Here is a 27,130-nt window from a genome sequence, read left to right on the forward strand (position 1 = left end):
GCTGGGCGTTGGGTGGGTTCAGTGGCAGAGATCCTGTGGCTGTTTCTCAGACAGTTAGGCCTCACCATGCTGCTGCGCAGCCAGGCCTACACCGGCCCATCCCTTCCCTTTCCATGACTGGGCCTCACCGTGCTGCTGCGCAGCCAGGCCTACACCGGCCCATCCCTTCCCTTGCCTTTCCATGACTGGGCCTCACCGTGCTGCTGCGCAGCCAGGCCTACACCGGCCCATCCCTTCCCTTGCCTTTCCATGACTGGGCCTCACCGTGCTGCTGTGCGACCAGGCCTTCTCCAGCCCTTTCCTTTCCCTTGGCATGGCTGGGTCTGCCTGGAACCAGACCCACACTCCTGCTACAGGCCTGTCCCCTCTGGGGCTCCCTCCCTCCCTCTCTCTTTTGGCCAGTCTAGCAGGAAGGCAACAGGGGCTGGGTGGATGTAGCAATCTGCTGGTAGGCAGCAAAGTACTGGTGAATTTACACAACACAGAACAACAACCCCAACGACCACAGACACACACACTCCCTCTGATTCACCATGTCCAATGGACATGAGGGTGTTGTGTCAACCTCAGTATGGGACTAGAGACAGGACTCAACAGGCTGACACACAGCACCCCCCCCCCCTAGTATTCTGGTGTCTGTCTTTAGGTTAAAATACAGGCTTGGGCTTACAGCAGTAGCCTGCAGGAGAAACTAGCGAGCTCAGTCTGGTATGCAGTGCACCATTCTTCTCAAACATCATTGACAAGGCAGGTATTATTCTGGTGTCTCTACTCTGTGGTGGCAGGGTAGCCTAGTGGTTAGAGCGTTGGACTAGTAACTGAAAGGTTGCAAGATTGGTACCTTGTCAGCTCGGGGATTCAATCTGTGGTTCTACCCCTGAACAGGCAGTTAACCCACTGTTCCTAGGCCGTCATTGAAAATAAGAGTTTGTTCTTAACTGACTTGCCTGGTTAAATAAAGGTAAAACTCTCTAGGCTACAGTTTTACAGCAGTAGGCTACAGGAGAGTGTAGGTAGTGTCAGCAGAGGCACCATACAATATATGGACAATGCAAACCAACAGGCCTCTTTCAAAGGACCTGCTTCCCCTATAGCTTATGAATATGACTCATAACAAAGGAAACCCTTAGTCTCCGGGGAAACACTATACACCCAAACACACACTTTTGTACAGGGAGTCTTTTCAGCTCGTAATGTGCTGTAGGTGTCTTTTCTTTTAGTCCAGCTGGTCACCAACCAGCAACACCAGCAGGCCACCATATTGACCTGAGTGGTGGTTTGAGTTCAGTCTACAACTGGGTCGTGTTCATTTGGGCACACAAGGGAATTTTTTTTGCAACGGAAATATTTTAAATAACATTATTATTGGAGTCCCTCCCTGTTTCAGTCAGTTTGGTGCCTAATGAACGAACACAATCCTGATAGCAGTTTACAGACTGACCCGCCCATGCCTGGATGGGACCATTTGCCAAGCAAATAAATGATTCAATGCACTGGATCAGATGTCCTCTAAGTTACTCCACATGCACCAGCAAACAAGGCGGGAACAGGAATAGGATAGGCCCGTTTACACTCAGACTACTTACATGACACATCCATCTCAATAGAGACACACTGTTTGCACTTCAATAGCTGCATTGTGTTGGAGTGTACGGTAGGCCTACACAGAGGTTCACGCACAGATTAAACTTTTCAAAAGATCAATTTATATACTCCAATTATTACAGTGGTATGCAACATGAAACCTACGACATGCCGTGGTTCAATACCATATATGGGATATTTGTTCACACAGAGAAAAATGTAGTTTCTATGTCTTGACTTCCCCAGAGCTGTGAACGATCCATAGGGCAGAGAATCAACATACTGATTGGGAGAGGCCTTTCCCTGCTTCAACACACCCTGGCTGCATCACTTCTACATCAGGACTGACATTTGGCTGAGAGATACTTTTATATGGAATTTAATGAACCCGATTCCAGCATTGTGGACTGTTTGATGTTTGACAGTTATACAGTGAAGTTTGAAATGCATTGCTGATTTAGTCTGATAATAATTCCCATAAAACAATTTTGTAACTGCAAACGGAAGTTATCCTTGATAAGGAAGACATCAAACAAATAGTGTATTCTGCATTTAAATTAATTTATTCATACCAAACAGCTGTTGCTGTTCTTGCCTAGGCTACTGTACAGTGGGCTGCCTATGTGACCGCCAAAGAGCTTTGGCGACTCGATGAAACGACAAGCATCATAGCATTTGCATTGAGAATTTGCAAAAGACAACCAAATCAGTCGGCATTACATTGACATAAACGGAGCGTGAAGAAGCATCCGAAACATTCTAACTACTGTACTGTAGAACGCCAGCCGGGCAAACTATATACAATGTTGCAATTTGTCTGATCCCCCCCATTTGAGGTAGATGTTGGGATTTCTGTTACGGATCAGAGGCGATAGATAGATTGTTGCAACTTTCATCATCATCATCATAGTCCCTAGGCTTTCAAGACAGACAGACAGCACGATGATGCAACATCGACAAAAGCAGCTAATAGACCTATCGAACCACTGAATTGATTAATTTGCCTCAAGATTAGATGCATCTTAATCAATATCATACAGGAGTTGATATGTAACTCGATCGCCAATTAATAAAACGGGTTATCAATCATAGACACACTTGACTTCTATCAGCAGCATAGCTACAAGGGCTTGTCACTCGTGCAGCACTACCCCATATTCGTAGCGCGCTACTCCATTCCAGCCTACACACAGAGACTCTGAAATGTAATTACTTTTAGATACATATCTATGCTGTAATCATCTAGTTTAACTTGCTAATTATCCCGATGCTATTAATCTAATCGAATAATTCATTCAATCTGCACTGTGCAGCAACATGGGGCATGTTAGCTACATGCAATGAAGTATCTATCATTGGCTACATGCCCCGATATAGCCACCGAGCCAGCTAATATGCCGTAAGAATTGCGCAGTTATCGCGGAATCCCCGCTCCATTTTATGTATTGCATCGCTACTGAAAACGTCCCTCCAAATCTAATCAACTCAGCCTCTTGAGTCTAAATTAAATATCCCATGTAACGACATAATAGCTGCAAAATAGCACGCTTTTTGATGGTCCTAATTTAAATCGCGGTCAAATAAAATTCTGTAAATCTATGAATGGTAAAATAGAGGATTTCCTCAAATCTTTACCAATAACCTCATTCATTTCCCGTTATATCGTGGCATTGTATGCATTGATAAATTATCTAAAAAGGAATCAAAATACATACCATGTTTGATGGATCTAGGCTGATTATCTATGAACCAGACTACTAGTGTGCTCGTTCTGTAGATGGAGTTTCCACTGGCGGGATAGAGGTGTATACTCGCCGTGGTTAGAATGGGGACTATGTATCCTTCCGCGACCCTAGCCCAGCATGTAGTAGTGGCTAGAAGGGATACAGCTTTTGTTAAAATTTACTTTTCGTAGCAGGTTTAGAATTTACGCAGCAGGTTAGGATAATTAATGTACCAGGTTAGGGTGATCAGGTTAAAGTTAGGAAAAGCTAAATCTATGGTTAGCTAAAATAAAATATAAAAAATATATACCTTTGAAGTCTATTTGACAAAAGCTGTATGCCATCTAGACAATACCCCAGCCTGTTCACTCACTTCCTTATTTCTCCAACTGCAGGACTGTGTTAAGTCCCTCCCACTACAAGGCGGAGACACGTCAATCACAGGACCGCCCTGCGTCTTCTGTAGTTAGCAGGCATGTTGTGCACATTGTAGACTGCACATCCCCTCATTTCAATTCTGATTTGCGCCATAGCAGGTGCAACTCTCCATACACTACGGCAAGAACAGCCAATAACATTATAAGAGTCACCAAGGTCAGTGGCGAGACAGTCCTTGGTGTGTTATTATTTTATTAGGGCTTTAACCCAACCCCTCTGAATCAGAGCTGCCTAATCGAGATCTACGTCATCGGCACCCGGGGAACAGTGGGTTAACTGCCTTGATCAGAACGATAGATTTTTACCTTGTCAGCTCGGGGATTCGATCCTGCAACCTTTCGATCACTGGCCCAATGCTCCTACCTGTCAGGCTACCTGCCTCCCCTAGTATAGGTCTTGCTAACTCTAAACTATATGTCTCATTCAGGTCAAATGCACAATTTACAAACCTTGGCTTAAATACAACATATTAGGCCTATAACCTGTGCAACATAATGCCTCCTCGTGAATAAGGACAGGGGAACCTCCATATACCCTGTATATTGACGCAAAGACATCATTAATCACACTACATCAACAACAAGTGAGCCGGTGAATAATTGAGAAATACATTTCGCATTAGTTACATTATGACTATCAATGATAGTTCGAAAGGCCATAAAATCAAACTAAACTTGTAGGTCTTTTCTCTAGTACAAAACTTCTACATTGGACTATTTTACTATAGCGGAAGGATACTCGTAGTGTTTAAAGTCGCTACCTGACTGACGCTGGATAATTTGCAGTGTCGTTATGTGACGCTGCGTCTGATTGGTTAGAGCAGATCCGCAATATTATGTATTGGCCGCAAGTATTGGCTAGGTCGGACCTGCATTGCACCAGTAGCGCTAGATGGAAATCCCATAAATGTAACAAAGTTAAAAACAATACGATTTACGCCCAAACGGCTCATTTTGTCCAAACGGCTCATTTTGTTACAGATGGAGATTACATTGTGGTTTACTAAAAGCTTTGGAAATGTAAGTATTTTGTGACAGCGGAGAGGACTACCGGGCTGACAAGTGCTGCTGAGATTCTATGCTGGGAGGTGCAAGACTTTCCATTGGGTGATACGCTACCTACTAGAAAATCATGTATAAATGTAAGAACGTAAGAATTGAGCAGCATCGTTGCGGTGGTGTAAATGCCGTTAATGGGGGAAAACACTGCTCTCTATATTTTATTTGAGAAGTTTTGCCTGCATAATAGTCCGTACGTTGTGTTTGTTGCTTATGTTGTAAATTCTACCTATTTCCTAGTGAGTTGAGTAGGCTAAATATCAAATTTTAGGATTGGCATAGGCTACAGTAGCTTATTCTGCAGATGGTGTTCAATTTCTGAAAGCAAATGTCAGATTTTATGCGACATTTGTTGGCCAAGAAGTGTGACCAGCCTAATTCTCATGTCCAGTTTGTTGTCAGTGCACTTTTTTATAAAAACGCGCACTTAAGGCGCTGCCTTGTGGTGGATGATGATAATGATCTCTCCCTCTGGCCACAGAGAAATCCATTTCAGATCAATTCAATCTGTCAGAACATTAGTCTTTGATTAACCTATGAAGTCTCTGCCTGAAATGAAGTTTGTTTTTTAAAGTCAGCTTTGAAACAGAAGTCGATGACAGTCTGACTGAAGAGATGTCCTCAGATACAGCATGTCCATGATCTTTACCTCTTCAGTTGACTGAGACATCATTGAAAGGTCAACCTCCGTATCTGCCAATGACTCCACCCTGCAGAGAGAGAGAGAGAGAGAGACATTACACCTGTCTCTCTATTCCCACTCTGTCAGTTGACCCGTCAAATCTCAGTTCAGTGGTACACTGTGCATTGGTCATCAATAAAAAATTCTGAATATGAAATGTCCAGAGCATGGAAACAAGATGGTTAACCTTTGTCCTTTGTCCTTTGACACTCCCACACTACATAGGCTTTATTACACATTAATAACTGTGTGTGTGTGTGTGGGGGGGGGGTGGGGGGGGGGGCTGGCACCTCGGTCTAAGGCACTAGAGGCGTCACTACAGACCCAGGTTCGATTACAGGCTGTATCACAACCGGCTGTGATTTGTGCTGCGCCCTATGGGACTCCCATTGGCCCAGCGTCATCCAGGTTAGGCCGTCATTGTAAATCATTTCTTAACTGACTGACCAAGTTAAATAAAAAATATAACCACGTAGGCTAGGCTTACACATTCACAACCAACTGTCTCCCCTGCCTGGTGTGGCTCAGCTCAGTCACCCTGTTATTAACCGTGGCAGGCCAACCGTCTCCCCTGCCTGCAGGCCTGGCGTAGCTCGGCTCAGTCACCCTGTTATTAACCGTGGCAGGCCAACCGTCTCCCCTGCCTGCAGGCCTGGCGTTGCTCGGCTCAGTCACCCTGTTATTATCCGTGGCAGGCCAACCGTCTCCCCTGCCTGCAGGCCTGGTGTGGCTCAGCTCAGTCACCCTGTTATTATCCGTGGCAGGCCAACCGTCTCCCCTGCCTGCAGGCCTGGTGTGGCTCAGCTCAGTCACCCTGTTATTATCCGTGGCAGGCCAACCGTCTCCCCTGCCTGCAGGCCTGGTGTGGCTCAGCTCAGTCACCCTGTTATTAACCGTGGCAGGCCAACCGTCTCCCCTGCCTGCAGGCCTGGTGTGGCTCAGCTCAGTCACCCTGTTATTATCCGTGGCAGGCCAACCGTCTCCCCTGCCTGCAGGCCTGGTGTTGCTCAGCTCAGTCACCCTGTTATTAACCGTGGCAGGCCAACCGTCTCCCCTGCCTGCAGGCCTGGTGTTGCTCAGCTCAGTCACCCTGTTATTATCCGTGGCAGGCCAACCGTCTCCCCTGCCTGCAGGCCTGGTGTGGCTCAGCTCAGTCACCCTGTTATTATCCGTGGCAGGCCAACCGTCTCCCCTGCCTGCAGGCCTGGTGTGGCTCAGCTCAGTCACCCTGTTATTAACCGTGGCAGGCCAACCGTCTCCCCTGCCTGCAGGCCTGGTGTGGCTCAGCTCAGTCACCCTGTTATTATCCGTGGCAGGCCAACCGTCTCCCCTGCCTGCAGGCCTGGTGTGGCTCAGCTCAGTCACCCTGTTATTATCCGTGGCAGGCCAACCGTCTCCCCTGCCTGCAGGCCTGGTGTGGCTCAGCTCAGTCACCCTGTTATTATCCGTGGCAGGCCAACCGTCTCCCCTGCCTGCAGGCCTGGTGTGGCTCAGCTCAGTCACCCTGTTATTATCCGTGGCAGGCCAACCGTCTCCCCTGCCTGCAGGCCTGGTGTGGCTCAGCTCAGTCACCCTGTTATTGTCTGTGGCAGGCCAAAGGTCTCCCCTGCCTGCAGGCCTGGTGTGGCTCAGCTCAGTCACCCTGTTATTATCCGTGGCAGGCCAACCGTCTCCCCTGCCTGCAGGCCTGGTGTTGCTCAGCTCAGTCACCCTGTTATTATCCGTGGCAGGCCAAAGGTCTCATTCCAGTGTTGCATTTGAACTGCGTGACTGATTTAATAAGGGGATGTCAGAGAGAAAGTGGGCAGGGCTGCATGCACTCAAGCAAGCGTTGTGCTGAGTACAAAGTTACACTTGGCCCCACATCAAGAGCAATTAAATCAATGTTGCTTTTCTGCTGCATGTGTCAAATGAACTGCAGTGGCTCAGCCGCAAAAAAAAAAGACGTCATAGTTTGTGAACTTAAATTAAGATATGAAGATTATTACTGGAGCTAATGAACCAGTTATTGAATTCACCCACAAGTGGCTATGATGCAGACGGTATGCCAAGTAACACTGCTTCTTCTGTAGCCTAGATGCCCATGCTTCTCCAAACGGTTAGACACTGGCTACGCAACACCACCTCTACTAAAGTGAGATAACATGGAGGGGAATATATAATCATATATGGGACAATGAATAACAACACTTCTCTCACATTCAAATTCTTGTATTTATTGTCTGTCATATCATAGCACATAAAGGTAGACAGTGGGAGTGTTGAGTCCAACGTAACATGCAACAAAATATATCAAAACTCCGTTCTGTGAGGAGACAGCCAGACTCCTCTCTTTCACACTGCTGAAAGGTCAGGGGTTATAGGTCAGAGGTTATAGGTTAGAGGTACAGGCCCTCCGGTGTGCCCTCCTGTTTCTTGTACAGCACATTCTCCTTGGACTTCTTGAAGTCTTCGTTGGTGACCTTCATCCTGCGCTCTCTCAGGGCCATGAGGCCAGCCTCAGTACAGATGGCCTGTAGGATGAGAGGACAGGTTAGTCTCAGAAGATTATGGCTTTCAAATACAGATAGGAATGTAACAGAAAAAGGGCCCTGTTCAGACGGTTTCAAACTGTATCCTCGTCTCCATTTCTTTAAAATACCACTGATTTAACATGGTAAAATAGATGTAGTGGGAACATAGGAATGAGGGAAGAACAAAGGCTGTACTGTAAAGAGCTGTCACAAGAGGGCAGCACAGTCAAGTCAATGGGAGCTTATGTTCCAAACATCGTACTCCTCTGGTGCACCTCGAGGCACTAATGTGTTCTACAGTCCTGTTGCCCCGAGGTGGCTTTCAAACATCCGTAAGGCAACACTCAGGGCTAAAAAACACAACATTCAATTGAAACCAATAGAGGCAGTCATTTTTGGGCATGCACAGTGCTTGACTGGGGGGCCTACCTCATGTAAGTATTGGTAGTGGAAACCCTGGACAGCCATAGTGTGTGTTTGAGATGGACTACATTACAGTCAGACTGCGCAGAACTACTAATGACCTTGCATCCTGAAGAAGTGCATCTGGCCTACAGCGGTGGTAGTAGAGGAAACCCTGGCCAGCCATATTACCTTGATGTCAGCTCCTGATAGGTCATCTTTAGCTAAGATCAGGTCGTCCAGGGTGACGTCGTCTGCTACGGTCATCCTGCTGGTGTGGATGTTGAAGATCCTCCGCTTGGTCTTCTCATCAGGCAGAGGGAACTCTATCTTCCTGTCGATGCGCCCTGGAAGAACCACATAACCAGGGGGTGAGGAGGGCATGGAACATCACCAAGAGAATGGCTGTTCGGTTCTACTCATTCTGATTCTAGAATAGAATACTTATTAAAATGGACTCAACAGTGTGTGGAGATTAAGGTTGCTTTGCTCAAATGGCTTCAGTGAATGTTGTTGATTTGAGTTGTGTAGAAGAGCTTTGAGAGCTCCATCTGTTGTTCACTAATAAAAAGGTCAAGATATGGAGTTCAGAATGAGGAAATTAATCTGCAGTCATTTTATAGTAGAATCTCAATCCTCAATATACACCTTTATCCCTGTCCAAGTGTACAGCTCTACTGGTCCATTTATATATCAAATATCAAAATAGGCTCCATTTTTCAGATCCTGCTGAGAGCATCTTACCAGGCCTGATGAGGGCAGGGTCCAGAGTCTCTATCCTGTTGGTGGCCATGATCACCTTCACATCTCCCCTAGAGTCAAAACCATCCAGCTGGTTGAGAAGCTCCAGCAAAGTCCTCTGGATCTCCCGTTCTCCTCCAGAGTTAGAGTCATATCTTTGAGTGAGAGAAACACACAGTGGATAGTCAGAGTAGAGAAACAGTCCTGGGTTGTGTTCATTAGGGCACACAACAGAGGAAGATCTAAAAAGTTTTACAATGGAAAATAAACATTTGTGTCCAGGTAGTCCCTCTCTGTTTAAGTCTGTTTCCTTCCACCTCCGTGCCTAATGAACACAACTCTGGTCATTTCAAGAGCCCTGGTGTTACCAGTGGATCCAACTGGAAGTATTTTACTACCTTTTAGTGCCGATGGCGTCTATCTCGTCGATGAAGACGATGGACGGCGCGTGTTCCTCTGCCACCCTGAACAGCTCTCTGACCAGCTTGGGCCCGTCCCCCAGGTACTTCTGGATCAGCTCAGAGCCCACCACACGCAGGAACGTAGCTGACGTCTGGTTGGCCACCGCCTTGGCCAGCAGGGTCTTACCTAACACAGAGAGGCAAACAGAGACATCAGCAGAGAGACACAAACAGGCTCACACCGTTCATTACACCATAGGATTTCAATGTCTGTTTCCCTGTACACACTGCTCGTTGCTATGCATGTCTCAGGGATTATGTACGTTGTTTTGGTGCTTCTTGTTGTGTAAAGTTTTGAGCAACTTTGGAAATAATTCCCTCTTGAATAACCAGGAACATTTTTCTAAAAACAACTTAGCGTAGAAGAATGTGAATTGTTAAATATGGATCTAACTCACCAGTGCCAGGTGCTCCATAGAGGATGACTCCTTTAGGAGGCTTGATGCCCATCTCCTCATAGTACTCAGGGTGGGTGAGAGGCAGCTCCACGGACTCCTACAGAACAGCATCAACTGTTATTATGGCAGTCACCATAAAATGTATATTGTTAACGAACATGTGGAGTATAGTATGTCCCTCCCCTCTCAGGCTGTATATACTGGTTAGTTACAGGGTAAAGACATGGTTATTACCACTGGTAGTTACTGTGTTATAGCTTGTAGTGTTATAAAGTCTATGTAATGTAGTGTTATAGAGTCTGTTATGTAGGGTGATGCCCTCTACTCTGTTGTACCTCGATCATGTGGATCTGGCTGTCCAGACCTATGTCAGATAGTAACTGTGTTATAAAGCCTTATGTAGTATTATAAAGGCTGTGGTCTTGTACCTTGATCTCCTGGATCTGGCTGTCCAGACCTCCTATGTCAGCGTAGGTCTCCTGAGGGGCCTTCTCCACCTTCATCACTGTGACCAGGGGATCAGTGTCGTCCATCAGGACACCAATCACAGCATGGACCTAGAGAACAAACAAGGAACACAGTCAATCAACGTCACTCACAGATAATAACAGAAATACTTTTCCCCACACAATGGGGACATTCCTGACTATGGGTAGACAGTTTTCTTTACCTCGTGGTTTAGTACAGAGCAGATATAAACTCAGCAAAAAAATAAACGTCCCCTTTTCAGGACCCTGTCTTGCAAAGATAATTCATAAAAATCCAAATAACTTCACACATCTTCATCTTCATCTTCACCCTTTACAATGAAGATCTGTGAAGTTATTTGGATTTTTACGAATTATCTTTGAAAGACAGGGTCCTGAAAAAGGGACGTTTCTTTTTTTGCTTATTTTATATATGTCAGTACCTTGTGGTTGAGTGGTACAGAGCAGATATGTCAGTACCTTGTGGTTGAGTGGTACAGAGCAGATATGTCAGTACCTTGTGGTTGAGTATTACAGTGCAGATATGTCAGTACCTTGTGGTTGAGTATTACAGTGCAGATATGTCAGTACCTTGTGGTTGAGTATTACAGTGCAGATATGTCAGTACCTTGTGGTTGAGTGGTACAGAGCAGATATGTCAGTACCTTGTGGTTGAGTAGTACAGAGCAGATATGTCAGTACCTTGTGGTTGAGTAGTGCAGATATGTCAGTACCTTGTGGTTGAGTAGTACAGAGCAGATATGTCAGTACCTTGTGGTTGAGTAGTACAGAGCAGATATGTCAGTACCTTGTGGTTGAGTATTACAGTGCAGATATGTCAGTACCTTGTGGTTGAGTAGTACAGAGCAGATATGTCAGTACCTTGTGGTTGAGTATTACAGTGCAGATATGTCAGTACCTTGTGGTTGAGTAGTACAGAGCAGATATGTCAGTACCTTGTGGTTGAGTATTACAGTGCAGATATGTCAGTACCTTGTGGTTGAGTGGTACAGAGCAGATATGTCAGTACCTTGTGGTTGAGTAGTACAGTGCAGATATGTCAGTACCTTGTGGTTGAGTAGTACAGTGCAGATATGTCAGTACCTTGTGGTTGAGTAGTACAGAGCAGCCGGGCTCCAGCAGGTCTTTGTCTACGAAGGAGAGGATGCTGACATAGTGCTCTGACCCTACTGACGTAGACACGATGGCATGGTTGTCATCAATGATCTCCTCCAGGTTCCCCACAGACATGGGTGTTCCCCTCAGGTCATCCACCTTGGACCTCTCCTCCTGCAGAACAGACACAGGAAATACATGGAAGACAACAACTTATGAGTTGAATTGACATAGCCTAAGGCAGGTTTCTCAAGTAAATCAAGTGATTCATTATTATCCCGTGAAAAGGGAAATTAATTTAGCAAACAGACACATATGTGGTTGTCCCACCTAGCCATCTTAAGACAAATGCACTAAGTGGCTCTGAATAAGAATGTCGGCTAAATTACAACAAAAAATAGTATTTTTAAGTAAAATGTCCTACAGAGTTTACTGTATCAGTACCGTTTCTCCTTTAGTGGTTTCATCTGATAAACTACAGTAATATAGTATTATAAATACATATAATATGGTATTACAAACTCAGCGGCCAGTTTATTAGGTACACCCATCTAGTACCGGGTCGGACACCCCTTTGCCTCCAGAACAGCCTGCATTCTTCGTTGCATGGAAATGTGGCTCAATTGGTATCAAGGGACCTAATGTGTGCCAGGTAAACATTCCCCACACCACCTCTACCAGACTGTACTGTTGACACCAGGCAAGATGGGGCCATGGACTCATCCTGCTTATGCCAAATCTTGACTCTGCCATCAACAGGAACCAGGATTTGTTTTCCACTCCTCAATTGTACAGTGTTGGTGATTGCGTTCCCACATGAGCCGCTTCTTCTTGATTTTAGGAGTGGAACCCGGTGTGGTCTGCTGCAATAGCCCACCCATGACAAGGATCAACAAGTTGTGCGTTCCGAGAGACCATTCTGCACACCACTGTTGTTCTGCACCGTTATCTGCCTGTTTGTGGCCCGCCTGTTAGCTTACACTATTCTTGACAGTCTCCTTCCATCTCTCATCACTGAGCTGTTTTCGCCCACAGGACTGCCGCCGACTGGATGTTTTTTGTTTGTCGCACCGTTCTCAGTAAACTCTAGATACTGTCGTGGATAAAGAGCCCAGGAGGGCGTCCGTTTCTGACATACTGAATCCGGCGCGCCTGGCCCCGACCATCACACCACGCTCAGAGTCACTTAGGTCACTCATTTTGACCATTCTAAAATTCAATCAAACAATAACTGAATGCCTCGATGCCTGTTTGCCTGCTTTAACTAGCAAGCAACGGCCACGTGGCTCACTGTCTGTAGGAACTAACCATTTTCGTGAAAAGGATGGTGTACCTAATAAAGTAATATATATCTGTAGTCAGTACCTCCTGTTTTTCCTCCAGCGGTTTCATCTGCTCCTGGTTCCTGATGAACTCCTCCTCCATCAGCAGGTAGTCTTTGATCCTCTCCTGCTTCAGCAGCTTCAGACGGCAGTGGGTGTGAGGGGTGACTGCATACGTCAGGGGGAAACACACATAGCATACGTCAGGGGGAAACACACATAGCATACGTCAGGGGGAAAACACAGATAGCATACACCAGGGGTAGGCAACAGGCGGCCCAGGGACCAAAACCGGCCCACAAGTGATTATTTTTGTCCACCCAAAGTTTCTGGGGGGGAGGGGGTTAGTTTTGGTCTAAAAAGACTGACATCACCAGGAATTCAAAAAATAAATGTGTTTAGGAAATCTGTTCCCAAGTATTCCCACGAATAAAAAGGATGTGTTATGGCCCCTGTGGCTGAATCTAGGTGCCTACCCTTGCCATACATTATGAATATTGTTTCTCTTGACAAGCGAGAGGGTAAGAAATTACAAAGCTAGAGTTAGGCATGACATACAGAAAAACACGTAAAACACCAAGCTAGATATTGAGTTGATAGGTTATTTATAAAGATAACCATTTCCCTAAGTGAGGGGACATTAGTAACGCTACCTAAAGGTAGTTTGCTGGCCGCATCTGGTCCCTTGCTCTTCTTCTTCCTCTTCCCAACTCTGGTGGGGATGGGAGGCTCATACTTCTTCTTCTTGTCCTGTTGACATATGATATGGTGACATGTTTTGTGGCAGTAAAATAATGCAGGTTAACACAGAAATCTGAAAGATCCAGCTGGTAGCTATGGAGATGGCGTTGTCAGAGGCTCTGATTGTTGCCATGTCATGCTCACCTTGTCATCCTTCTTGCCTCCACCAGGTCCATGGCCCCCACTTTGGCTTTGACCCTGAAATCATAAACACACACATTAGCTACATATCCTGGAGGTAGAATCAATCAATCGAGGCACCTTGAATCAGGCTTATTGTTGGTAACGTTAGACTTTATTAGCTAGCTGACATCTTTAGTTTCTTAAATTTGGCCAGAGTCAACATCGAGTACTAAAAGGCCAGAATATGATGATTAACTACGATTCGTAATCGCCGCTATGTATTTCATGATCGGTGAATCAACATGCTATCTAGTTAGCTACCGGCAACCTGAACGCTGCAACGTTATTCAACGTAAGAGTTAACAGCTAGCTAACGTTAGCTAGCTAGCTAAGGTAGCTGGCAATAATGAGGGGTTTATATAACAAATGCGTTTCAAAAATGTAACAAATACATAAATCGTGTTTTATGTATAAATGAAAAAGCTACATCTTTAATATAAAGCTACAAAATGCGGTAAATCCTTGTAATATCTTATCAAAACATGAGCCAGAAAGAAATTTGCTTGCTCACTCACCATTGTTGCGTGTCTCTCTAAATTGACGTCACTACGGTCGGTAAGGGATCTCGCATGAAAACTTTAGGCTTCGTTGATCTTCTTCTTCGATGGGGTTTAAAGGGAGTTGGCATCCAATGTTAATGGTGCATTACCGCTACCAGCTGGGCGGGGTATTGAATAAGAAACTAAAAAAAACTGCGGGAAAGGTGGAAAACGACATCATACAAAATTAAACACATCAACTAAGAAAACCCACTTCTTCAAATCACAGTCCACTCCAAAATACATCCCTACACAGGCTCAGAGGTCTGTGATGACGGAACATTCACCAACAGGATTTCTTGCACGGCCTCGGCGGTGAAATCACAAAGACCCAAAAACGTTCAGCGGCATTCACAATGATTCAAATTTTCTTAGACTTCTTCTCCACTTGTGCTGTACAGTTTATGACCACTGCAATAAAAAATACAAAGTCCACCTTTTTAACATGTAGCATTTCACTATCCCTCAGTTGATGAGGCTTCGTTGATCCAATGGCAACCACCTTCTTCTTCTTCCTTCGTCTTGGTTTGCGCTGTGCAGTTTATAACCAATGCAATAAACGATACAAAGTCCACCTTTTTGTCAGGATGTCAGGATCCCATTGGCGAGTAGCATTTACTGGTTTCTTTAATCCATCTACCATGGTTTCTTCAACATTACCCCCTTCTTCCACTCTGGATAGGAGACAAGCTGGACAGCCCTTACTCTTGCCACCTCGGACTCCACAGGCAAACAATACTTCTCCTGTCTATAAACACTTGACACGTGTCCAAATAGTTTACATTTATCACACTATATGGGTTTGGGCACGAAGGCTCTTACAGGGTATCTCACATAACCCAAATATACTGTACCAGTCAAAAGTTTGGACACACCTACTCATTGAAGGGTTTTTCTTAATTTTTTATTATTTTATACATTGTAGAATAATAGTGAAGACATCAAAACTATGAAATAACACATATGGAATCATGTAGTAACCAAAAAAAGTGTTAAACAAATCAAAATATATTTTATATTTGAGATTCTTTAAAGTAGCCACCCTTTGCCTTGATGACAGCTTTACACACTCTTGGCATTCTCTCAACCAGCTTCACGAGGTAGTCACCTGGAATGCATTTAAATTAACAGGTGCGCCTTGTTAATTAAAAGTTAATGCGTTTCATTCCCCAACACGCTGGCTGATGTGGCTCTGGATCGGCACCACATCCCAGGCAAGATCAGAGATCTCATACTGGACTAATAAAAACAGTTTCAGTTTGAGAGTCACATCTGGATCCACAATATCGGAATGGCACAGGCTTGAGAAAGGAATGATCATGGGCTGCATCATTTCAGTGAAACTGTTCGCCCTTGCCATATCAGCTGAGGTGGTCTGGCGTGTGACACCCTCCTATCAGAGCCTTCATGGATGACTTGACTTTGACAATAACATCTGTCCCAGGGAGTAGGTGGATTCTGAAGGGGTTGGAGAAGTTTGTCACCTGGGCACGGATGAGCTTAAAGCCAGCGAAGTCTAGATCCCTGGTGCTGAAGATGGGGAAAACAGTGGACAAGTTCCGCTTCATCATTCAAGACACACAGATCCCATCCGTCACAGAGAAACTGGTAAAGAGTCTGGCCAAGCTGTTTCACAGCAGCCTGAGGGATACATCATCCATCAAGACATCCAACCAGGAGCTAGGAGCGTGGTTGGCTGCAGTGGACAAGTCAGGTTTACCTTGCAAGCTCAAGGCCTGGATATACCAACATGGTGTCCTGCTACAAAGGCTTTGAGAGAAGAGTCAGCAGCTACCTCCACAAATGCCTGGGATTACCGTGAAGCCTGAGCAGCGTCGCCCTGTACAGTCAGAAGAACAACTGAAGCTACCCATCAGGAGCCTGAATGAGGAATTCATGTTGACCCGTACAAGGGAGGTGCTGCAATACAGGGAGACAAGACGAAAGTCTCCTAGGCCGGTATAGAGGTGAGGACAGGAAGTGGAGTGCTCAGAATGCAAGGGAGCAAGCTAAGTCACGGCTATGGCACAGCGGCTATGGCCTTGGTACCATTACAACACCAAGCTACGACAAGGCCCAAGGGAAAGACAGGTGGAAGCTGGTGCAGGAGGAAGTGTGAGCAGCAGTCAAGGACGGAGCCAGCAGGAACATTGGTAGTAACCAATATTTCAACAGCCAAGCTGTCTTCATCAGGGTATAGTCGATGTCCAACTAAGCCCATCTAACATGTTCTGCTGGGGTAAGGCTGATTCACCATTTGCTGTGCCTAAAGAGAGGAACCCTTGAGTACATCCTCAGCTGCTGCTCAAAAGCCATAGGCGAGGGTCGCAACCGCTGGTGCAACGACCTGGTGCTTAAAGCCATAGCAGTGGGATCAGCCACTGAAAAGGCCTTCAACCAGCGAAGCAGGTTATCGCATTCGTCAGAGCCGGAAAAAAGCCAACACCAGCTCGACAGGTCTTCTCGCAACAGCTCAAGACTAGGAGCTGAAAGTCAACCTGGGAAGGCAGCTTAAGTTCCCAGACATCATCACAGCGATGACACAAAAGCCAGACATAGTCCTGCTTTCCAAAACCTCCATGACTAGGGCTGTGGCGGTCATGACATTTTCTCAGCTGCTGATTGTCAAGCAAATAACTGCCAGTCTCACGGTAAATTGACCGTTAATTAACATGAACATGTTTAACATCTCTTGGCTTCCACGCATAGCCTACAAGCCACTGATGCAGACCTTTGGAACACCTACATTTGAAAAAGTCTAATAAATCCATTTAATGTAGCCTACACCATCACAATAAATCCATTCATTATTTTAGACACATCTAAAGAAGCATGATATGAAGAAAATGCAGTCTATTTCAAAAGAACAGAATAGCATACTCTGAGTTATCCTTATGTTAGGCCCTGATTTGGCTATGCCATATGGCTGTGAGCTACACTAGTTCATTTAGCAGACAAGATTTGGTTAGAATTCCATGACATTATTTTATAGTATGAAGGCATCTCATCTCCAAAGTAGGCTACAAGTGAAGACAGACACATCAGGGATGCAACTGCACATGTCTTTCTTACTGAATTTCAAGGCCCAAATTGAAATGCTAGAACTGTCCACATTTACTTTTCATCAATAAACAAGAGTAGTCCTAACGAACAGCAAAAGCACTAGCCTATGTCAATCTACTATCCCCCATAGTACAAAAGTTGACCTATTTTATTGGTCAACTTGTCCTTCTGTGCGAGAAATAAATATTCCAAACCTACTCTGGGACAGTTGTGGGATGCGATAGATCCCAAATTATTACAACCACTTGCATAATTTTTTTTTTAAAGCAATGAGGCTGATGCAACATATCAGAATGTTTCGCTTAAAATGTTGGTAAACTATTGGGCTATTTCGTCACATTATAAGCGCAGCAATGCGCACACAGCAGTAGGCTATAAGCGCGAATGTTCCAAAATACAAGCAGGAAAACACCATTCTCAAAAGTGACCGCAAATACTATTATGCATGTAATGTTTTATTATAAAGGTGCATTTTTATGGTGAACATTATCTTCCCCAAACTTGAAACTCAAATGCCACCTATGTATACCAGTTAGGCTCTATACCAGTTGCAAAGCGAATGGAGGATGCTATTACCGTGGTTCATTTTCATGCCAGACAGGTTGGCTATACTCCTGTTGTAAAGTGAAGCAATGTGCTTGATATTAGGAAAGTTGAGAAATAAATATAGTAGGCCTAGCCAGTAGAAAGCTGATGGGATCCTCATCTTTTTAATAGTGGCCATCAAAACTCTGTTTTCTCGCACAATTGCATAGCCTATAGAAATGTTTCGCAACATGAGCTCATGGGCTTTCATGAAGTGTGTGATTTGATTTTCGATTACACTTGCATTGATTTCAGAGTGATTAGAGGGACTGAGTATCAGGCAGTTAGCAAGTTTGGTAGGCTACTAATGACCAGCAGCAGCATCAGAGCGCAGTTTTGGAGAAGGCTAGTTATCGTGACCAAGTGGTCACGTGGAATTTGACTGCAGTCATGATCCGTGACCGCCGGTGTGGCGGTACTGTAACAGCCCTAGTCATGACACACATCAACACCATCATCCCAGACACCCTAGACCCACTCAAATTTGCATACCTCTCCAACAGATCCACAGATGGATCTGCACTTCACACTGTCCTCACCCAACAGGGCAAGAAGGGAAATAACTATGTGAGAATGCTGTCCATAGACTACAGCTCAGCGTTCAACAACATAGTCCCCTCCAAGCTCATCACCAAGCTTGGCATCCTGGGGCTGAACCCCTACCCCTGGAACTGGATCCTGGACTTCCTGACGGGCTGCACCCAGGTGGTAAGGGTAGGCAGCAACACCTCCGCCACACTGACTCTCACCACGGGGGCCCCTCAGGGGTGTGTGCTTAGTCCCCTCCTGTACTCTCTGTTCCCCCACGACTGCAAGGTCACGCACGACTCCAGCACCATCATCAAAATTTGCTGATGACACGATGGTGTTAGGCCTGATCACAGATGGCAATGAGTCAGCCTACAGGGGGGATGTCAGAGACTTAGCTGTGTGGTGCCAGGACAACAACCTTTCCCTCAATGTCAGTAAGACCAATTAGCTGATCGTATACTATAGGAGAAAGAGGGGAGAGCATGCCCTCAAATCCACATCGACAGGGCTGTTGTGTAGTGGGTCGAGAACGTCAATTTCCTTGGCGTCCACATCACTAAGGACTTAACATGGTCCACACACACCCACACACTTGTGAAGAGTGCATCTTCCCCCTCAGGAGGTTGAAAAGTTATACAGCTGCACTATCAAGAGCATCTAGACTGGCTGCATGCCAGCCAAAACAAAACAAAGGTCATGTGGTTTGGTAAGAAGAATGCCCCTCCCCCCACAGGTGTGATTACTACCTCTGAGGGTTTAGAGCTTGAGGTAGTCACTTCATACAAGTATTTGGGAGTATGGCTAGACGGTGCATTGTTCTTCTCTCAGCGCATATCAAAGCTGCAGGCTAAAGTTAAATCTAGACTTGGTTTCCTCTGTCGTAATCACTCCTCTTTCACCCCAGCTGCCAAACTAACGCTGATTCAGAAGACCATCCTACCCAAGGGTGCTCTCGAGCGACTAGATATTCTTTACCATCAGATTTGCCACCAATGCTCCTTATAGGACACATCACTGCACTCTATACTCCTATGTAAACTGGTCATCTCTGTATACCTGTTGCAAGACCCACTGGTTGTTACTTATTTATAAAACCCTCTTAGGCCTCACTGCCCCCTATCTGAGATATCTTCTGAAGCCCTCATCCTCCACATACAACACCCATTCTGACAGTCACAATCTGTTAAAATGTCCCCTAAGCACACACATCCCTGGGTCACTCCTCTTTTCAGTTCGCTGCAGCTAGCGACTGAAACAAGCTGCAACAAACACTCAAACGGACAGTTTTATCTCAATCTCAATCAAAGACTCAATCATGGACACTCTTACAGTTGTGGCTGCTTTGCGTGATGTATTGTTGTCTCTACCTTCTTGCCCTTGTTGCTGTTGTCTGTGCCCAACAATATTTGTACCCTGTTTTGTGCTGCTACCATGTTGTGCTGCTGCCGTGTTGTGTTGCTACCAGGTTGTTGTCATGTTGTGTTGCTACCATGCTGTGTTGTCATATGTTGCTGCCATGCTGTTGTTGTCTTAGGTCTCTCTTTATGTAGTGTTGTCTCTCTTATCGTGATGTGTGTTTTGTCCTAGATTTTTATTCAATTTATTTTTATTTTTATTTTTAATCCCAGCCCAGTACTTCACTGGGGCCGAGCTCCCTGCCATCCAGGACCTCTATATCAGGTAGTGTGAAAGGAAGGCTTGAAAAATGGCCAAAGACTCCAGCCACCCAAGCCATAGACTGTTCACTCTGCTACTGTCCGGCGAACCATATCTGCTCTCAGACCAACAGGCTCCGAGACAGCTTCTACCCACAAGCCATAAGACTGCTAAATAGCCAGACTGCTAAATAGTAAATTAATGGTACTCAAAGTTACGTTTTAAGTTGAAGTTAAATTTATTTGCTCCAAAGAAAACAAGTGATAGACAACAATACAGATCAAAAAAGTATAAAAAACCCACAGTACAACAAAACATTTTACAGTACATAAGTACGAAAATAACAAAGGTTTGTTAAAACAGATAGCAAAACTACTAATTGTAAATATATAAATGAATTGATCACTAATCACAAAAAAACAAATATATATTTGTGTTTGCATGTGAGTGTGTGAGAGTTAGGCTATATAGAGGAGATTACTGAGTAGTTTGGTTCATCAGTCTTGTAGTATACAGTGCCTTCGGAAAGTGTTCAGACCCCTTGGCTTTCCACATTTTGTTACATTACAGCCTTATTCTAAAATGGATTAAATATAATTTTTTTCTCAGCAACTGTATACTACTACTCAACAGACAATACCCAAATAATGACAAAGCGAAAACAGGAAATGTTTAACACAGAAGTACCTTATTTACATAATTAGTCAGACACTTTGCTATGAGACTCGAAATTGAGCTCAGGTGCATTCTGTTTCCATTAATCATCCTTGAGATGTTTCTACAACTTGATTGGAGTCCATCTGTGGTAAATTCAATTGATTGGACATGATTTGAAAAGGCACACGCCTGTCTATCTAAAGGTCCCACAGTTGACAGTTCATGTCAGAGAAAAAACCCAGCCATGAGGTTGAAGGAATTATCCATACAGCTCTGAGACAGGATTGTGTTGAAGCAGAGATCTGTGGAAGGGTACCAAAACATTTCTGCAGCATTGAAGGTCCCCAAGAACACAGTGGCCTCCATCATTCTTAAATGGAAGAAGTTTCCGAACCACTAACATTCTTCCTAGAGCTGGCCGCCCGGCCAAACTGAGCAATCGGGCAGAGAAGGGCCTTAAAATACTTAAAATCACCCAGAAAATATACCTCACTGTTGATATCACATACATTATCAAGCATTTCACACATGCTATCCAGATACTGACTGTTAGCACTTGGTGTCTATAGCGGCTTCCCACAAGAATGGGCTTTAGGTGAGGCAGATGAACCTGTAGCCATGTTACTTCAGCAGTATTCAACATGAGATCCTCTCTAAGCTTTACAGGAATGTGGTTATGAATATAAACAGCAACACCCCCAACATTGGCATTTCTGTATTTTCTGTAGATGTTATAACCATGTATTGCTACCACTGTATCATCAAAGGTATTATCTAAGTGTGTTTAAGAGATGGTCAGAATATGAAGGTCATCTGTTACTAGCAAATTATTGATTTCATTAACCTTGTTTCTTAAGCTGCATATGTTAACGTGGGCTATTTAGCACTTTTCATTGCTTTACTGGGAAGCTTAGCAGAAGTAGACATGCTCATGTTATTTATGTTAGTGCAGGGTGAGCTGCACACAGTGGACTTCCTACTAGGTCACAGCGCCTCAGTGCTAACAGTATCACTCTGGTACATAGGCACATGATTACTGCAGACAATAGCTGTAGGATCAGCAGAGCTACTCAGGGCAGTTAGAGGGAAATAAATTAGGTTACTTACATTGTAAGTACAAGTACAAGTAACTCCCATGGTAAGTCATTGTCTCAACGCACCCTTATAATTCCTTGAAAGGATCCACAAACCCAAATGATTTGGGTGGATCCCATACTCCTTTCAGAAGGTATCAACATTTTCAATAAAAATGTTACACCCACAGAGCTCAAAAGTCAGGTAGCCAGTTATGGAGGGCTAATAGTCTGCTGAAATGTTCAGTGCCATGATTTTGGGAGGGCACAGGGCCAGATATTATTACTTTTTTTTGTTGGTGTCAAGCAGAGACCCAATCAGTTCTTTAAAATCCATCTTCAGCTGTTCTGAGCTGCTCTTCATAATGTCATTTAATCCCACATGAACTATGATAGACTCAATTTCCTGATGCAGATTTAAAAAAATTGTGTGCAGCTTATCGATGTCCTGTACTAGTGCTCCTGGATAGCACAACGTTTTTGCTCCAGGGACTGAGACATTTTTCCCCATTGACCTGCCCAATACATGGGCCGTAGAAGGGGACAGAGAAATCCGCCCATTTCTAACCCTCACACAATTCGTGGAACCTTTCACGAGCCCACAAGAACCAGGTAGAATGGTCAAAACTAGAGACATACAGGAGCACCGGAAAAACGCTGGTAGGCTTGACGAAACAAAATGAACTGGCAACAAACTGAGAACACAGGTATAAATGCACTGGGGATAATGGGGAAGATGGGCGACACCTGGAGGGGGGTGGAGACAAGCACAAAGACAGGTAAAACACATTAGGGTGTGACAGTAAATGGTAAAGATACTCCAGTCTTTAGTAATGCATTACCTCATGTGCATCTGACTGGTCTGGTTGTTTCATAATAACTATTAACTACGCTGAACAAAAATATAAAATGCAACATGTAAAGTGTTGGTCCCATGTATCATGAGTTTTTCTTTCTGTTTTCCCTGAAATAAAAGATTTTTGAAATTTTCCATATGCACAAAAATCTTATTTCTCTGGGGACAATAAAATGATCTGTAAAATGGGCAGTTTTCTCACACAATACAATGCCACAGATGTCTCAAGTTGAGGGAGGGTGAAATTAGCATGCTGACTGCTAGATTGTCCACCCAGAGCTGTTGCTAGTGAATTTAATGTTAATTTCTCTACCGTACGCCGCCTCCAATGTAATTTTAGAGAATTTGGCAGTATGTCCAACTGGCCTCACAATCGCAGACCATGTGTAACCAGGCCAGCCCAGGACCTCCACATCTGGTTTCTTCACCTGCGGGATAGTCTGAGACGAGCCACAGGACAGCTGATGAAACTGTGGGCTTGCACAACCTGAGAAATATCTGCACAAACTGTCAGAAACAGTCTCAAGGAAGCTCATCTGCGTGCTCATCGTCCTCACAAGGGTCTTGACCTAACTGCAGTTCGGCATCGTAAACGACTTCAGTGCGCAAACACTTCTCTTCGATGGCCACAGGCACATTGGAGAAGTGTGCTCTTCACAGACTAATTCTGGTTTCCACTGTACCGGGCAGATGGCTGACAGTGTGTATGGTGTCGTGTGGGCAAGCAGCTTGCTGATGACAACGTTGTGAACAAAGTGCCCCATGGTGGGGGTGGGGTTATGGTATGGGGCAGGCATAAGCTACAGACAACAAAACAATTGAATTTTATCGATGGCAGTTTGAATGCACAGAGATACTGTGACGAAATCCTAAAGCACATTGTCGTGCCATTCATCCGCCGCCATCACCTCATGTTTCAGCATGGTAATGCACGGCCCAATGTCGCAAGGATCTGTACACAATTCCCAGAAGCTGAAGTTGTCCCAGTTATTCCATGGCCTGCATATTCACCAGACATTTCACCCGTTGAGCATGTTTGGGATGCTTTGGATTGACGTTTACGACAGTGTGTTCCAGCTCCCGCCAATATCCAGCAACTTCGCACAGGCACTGAAGAGGAGTGGGACAAAATTCCAAAGTCCAAAATCAACAGCCTGATCAACTCTATGTGAAGGAAATGTGTCACTCTGCATATGGCAAATGGTGGTCACAACAGATACTGACTGGTTTTCTGATCCACACCCCTACCTTAAAAAAAATAAAAGTATCTGTCGCAAACAGATGCATATGTGTATTCCCAGTCATGTGAAATCCTTAGATTAAGGCCTAATGAATCAATTTCAATTGACTGATTTCCTTATATGAAATTAACTCAGTAAAATCTTTGACATTTTGCATGATCCTTTTATATTTTTGTTCAGTGTTTAACAGGCTCAGAATGTCAACACCTTTTCACTCTCTTGTTCTAGGGAGAGTTTTTCTATAACCACATGACCTGAAAAGGAAGGAAAATTCTGGACCATCCAGCTTGCCAACACATCTTTATTGGTTGTAGCAGGGAAGTGAACGTGGGTTGCTGGAGTGAAAGGTCAAAAATCTAATCAAATCAAATCAAATGTTATTTGTCACATACACATGGTTAGCAGATGTTAATGCGAGTGTAGCGAAATGCTTGTGCTTCTAGTTCCGACAATGCAGTAATAACCAACGAGTAATCTAACCTAACATTTTCACAACAACTACCTTATACACACAAGTGTAAAGGAATGAAGAATATGTACATAAAAATATATGAATGAGTGATGGTACAGAACGGCATAGGCAAGATGCAGTAGATGGTATCGTGTACAGTATATACATATGAGATGAGTAATGTAGGGTATGTAAACATTATATGAAGTGGCATTGTTTAAAGTGGCTAGTGATACATTTTTTTCATACATTTTTACATTGTTAAAGTGGCTGGAGTTGAGTCAGTATGTTGGCAGCAGCCACTCAATGTTAGTGGTGGCTGTTTAACAGTCTGATGGCCTTGAGATAGAAGCTGTTTTTCAGTCTCTCGGTCCCTGCTTTGATGCACCTGTACTGACCTCGCCTTCTGGATGATAGCGGGGTGAACAGGCAGTGGCTCGGGTTGTTGTTGTCCTTGATGATCTTTATGGCCTTCCTGTGACATCGGGTGGTGTAGGTGTCCTGGAGGGCTGGTAGTTTGCCCCCGGGGATGCGTTGTGCAGACCTCACTACCTTCTGGAGAGCCTTATGGTTGTGGGCGGAGCAGTTGCTCTACCAGGCGGTGATACAGCCCGACAGGATGCTCTCGATTGTGCATCTGTAAAAGTTTGTGAGTGCTTTTGGTGAGAAGCCAAATTTCTTCAGCCTTCTGAGGTTGAAGAGGCGCTGCTGCGCCTTCTTCACCACGCTGTCTGTGTGGGTGGACCAATTCAGTTTGTCTGTGATGTGTACGCCGAGGAACTTAAAATGTACTACCCTCTCCACTACTGTCCCGTTGATGTGGATAGAGGGGTGCTCCCTCTGCTGTTTCCTGAAGTACGATCATCTCCTTTGTTTTGTTGATGTTGAGTGTGAGGTTATTTTCCTGACACCACACTCCGAGGGCCTTCACCTCCTCCCTGTAGGCCGTCTCGTCGTTGTTGGTAATCAAGCCTACCACTGTAGTGTCGTCTGCAAACTTGATGATTGAGTTGGAGGTGTGCATGGCCACGCAGTCGTGGGTGAACAGGGAGTACAGGAGAGGGCTCAGAACGCACCCTTGTGGAGCCCCAGTGTTGAGGATCAGCGGAGTGGAGATGTTGTTACCTACCCTCACCACCTGGGGGCGGCCCGTCAGGAAATCCAGTACCCAGTTGCACAGGGCGGGGTCGAGACCCAGGGTCTCGAGCTTCATGACGAGTTTGGAGGGTACTATGGTGTTAAATGCTGAGCTGTAGTTGATGAACAGCATTCTCACATAGGTATTCCTCTTGTCCAGATGGGTTAGGGCAGTGTGCAGTGTGGTTGCGATTGCGTCGTCTGTGGACCTATTGGGGCGGTAAACAAATTGGAGTGGATCTAGGGTATCAGGTAGGGTGGAGGTGATATGGTCCTTGACTAGTCTCTCAAAGCACTTCATGATTACGGAAGTGTGTGCTACGGGGCGGTAGTCGTTTAGCTCAGTTACCTTAGCTTTCTTGGGAACAGGAATATTGGTGGCCCTCTTGAAGCATGTGGGGACAGCAGACTGGGATAAGGATGGATTGAATATGTCTGTAAACACCAGCCAGTTGGTCTGCGCATGCTCTGAGGACGCGGCTGGGGATGCCGTCTGGGCCTGCAGCCTTGCGAGGGTTAACACGTTTAAATGTTTTACTCACGTCGGCTGCAGTGAAGGAGAGTCCACAGGTTTTGGTAGCGGGCCGTGTCAGTGGCACTGTATTGTCCTCAAAGCGGGCAAAGAAGTTGTTTAGTCTGTCTGGGAGCAAGACATCCTGGTCCGCGACGGGGCTGGTTTTCTTTTTGTAATCCGTGATTGACTGTAGACCCTGCCACATACCTCTTGTGTCTGAGCTGTTGAATTGCAACTCTACTTTGTCTCTATACTGACGCTTAGCTTGTTTGATTGCCTTGTGGACGGAATAGCTACACTGTTTGTATTCGGTCATGTTTCCGGTCACCTTGCCCTGATTAAAAGCAGTGGTTCACGCTTTCAGTTTCGCGAGAATGCTGCCAGCAATCCGTGGTTTCTGTTTTGGGAATGTTTTAATAGTTGCTGTGGGTACGACATCGCAGATGCACTTGCTAATAAACTCGCTCACCGAATCAGCGTATTCTTCAATGTTGTTGTTTGACGCAATGCGGAACATATCCCAATCCATGTGATCGAAGCAATTTTGAAGCGTGGAATCAGATTGGTCGGACCAGCATTGAACAGACCTGAGCGCGGGAGCTTCCTGTTTTAGTTTCTGTCTATAGGCTGGAAGCAACAAAATGGAGTCGTGGTCAGCTTTTCCGAAGGGAGGGCGGGGGAGGGCCTTATATGTGTCGCGGAAGTTAGAATAACAATGATCCAGGTTTTTACCAGCCCTGGTTGCACAATTAATATGCTGATAGAATTTAGGGAGTCTTGTTTTCAGATTGGCCTTTTAAAATCCCCAGCTACAATGAATGCAGCCTCAGGATATGTGGTTTCCAGTTTACATAGAGTCAAATAAAGTTCGTTCAGGGCCATCGATGTGTCTGCTTGGGGGGGGAATATATGCGGCTGTGATTATAATCGAAGAGAATTCTCTTGGTAGATAATGCGGTCGACATTTGATTGTGAGGAATTCTAAGTCAGGTGAACA

The 27,130-nt window shown here is 45.0% G+C and overlaps 2 protein-coding genes across 3 annotated transcripts in view; both read right to left on the minus strand.

The window, feature by feature from the left end:
- The window catches only part of LOC120019181 (calmodulin-1), a 17,949-nt gene extending 14,263 nt beyond the window's left edge, over window positions 1-3,686 (minus strand). The window contains exons 1-2 of one of the 2 annotated variants that reach the window (XM_038962484.1): window positions 3,619-3,686; window positions 3,300-3,458 (exon numbers count right to left, since the gene is read on the minus strand). In XM_038962484.1, the coding sequence (XP_038818412.1) occupies window positions 3,300-3,302 (3 nt within the window). In that variant the 5' untranslated portion in view covers window positions 3,303-3,458; window positions 3,619-3,686. Of the gene's footprint in view, window positions 1-3,299 lie in introns of both variants that reach the window. The other variant, XM_038962485.1, reaches the window with a different exon arrangement.
- A 3,995-nt stretch (window positions 3,687-7,681) lies between these two features.
- Window positions 7,682-14,379, minus strand: LOC120019182 (26S proteasome regulatory subunit 4-like). Its single transcript, XM_038962486.1, has 11 exons — window positions 14,346-14,379; window positions 13,792-13,845; window positions 13,560-13,656; window positions 12,950-13,074; window positions 11,573-11,758; window positions 10,430-10,558; window positions 10,002-10,098; window positions 9,541-9,730; window positions 9,146-9,297; window positions 8,594-8,748; window positions 7,682-7,999 (listed from the first exon to the last, which is right to left on the minus strand). The coding sequence occupies exons 1-11, from the start codon at window positions 14,346-14,348 to the stop codon at window positions 7,865-7,867; spliced, it is 1,323 nt and encodes a 440-aa protein (XP_038818414.1). The 5' UTR covers window positions 14,349-14,379; the 3' UTR covers window positions 7,682-7,864.
- Window positions 14,380-27,130: the final 12,751 nt, after the last annotated feature.

The sequence above is a fragment of the Salvelinus namaycush genome, chromosome 24 (assembly GCF_016432855.1).
Source record: "Salvelinus namaycush isolate Seneca chromosome 24, SaNama_1.0, whole genome shotgun sequence".
Lineage (NCBI taxonomy): Eukaryota > Metazoa > Chordata > Actinopteri > Salmoniformes > Salmonidae > Salvelinus > Salvelinus namaycush.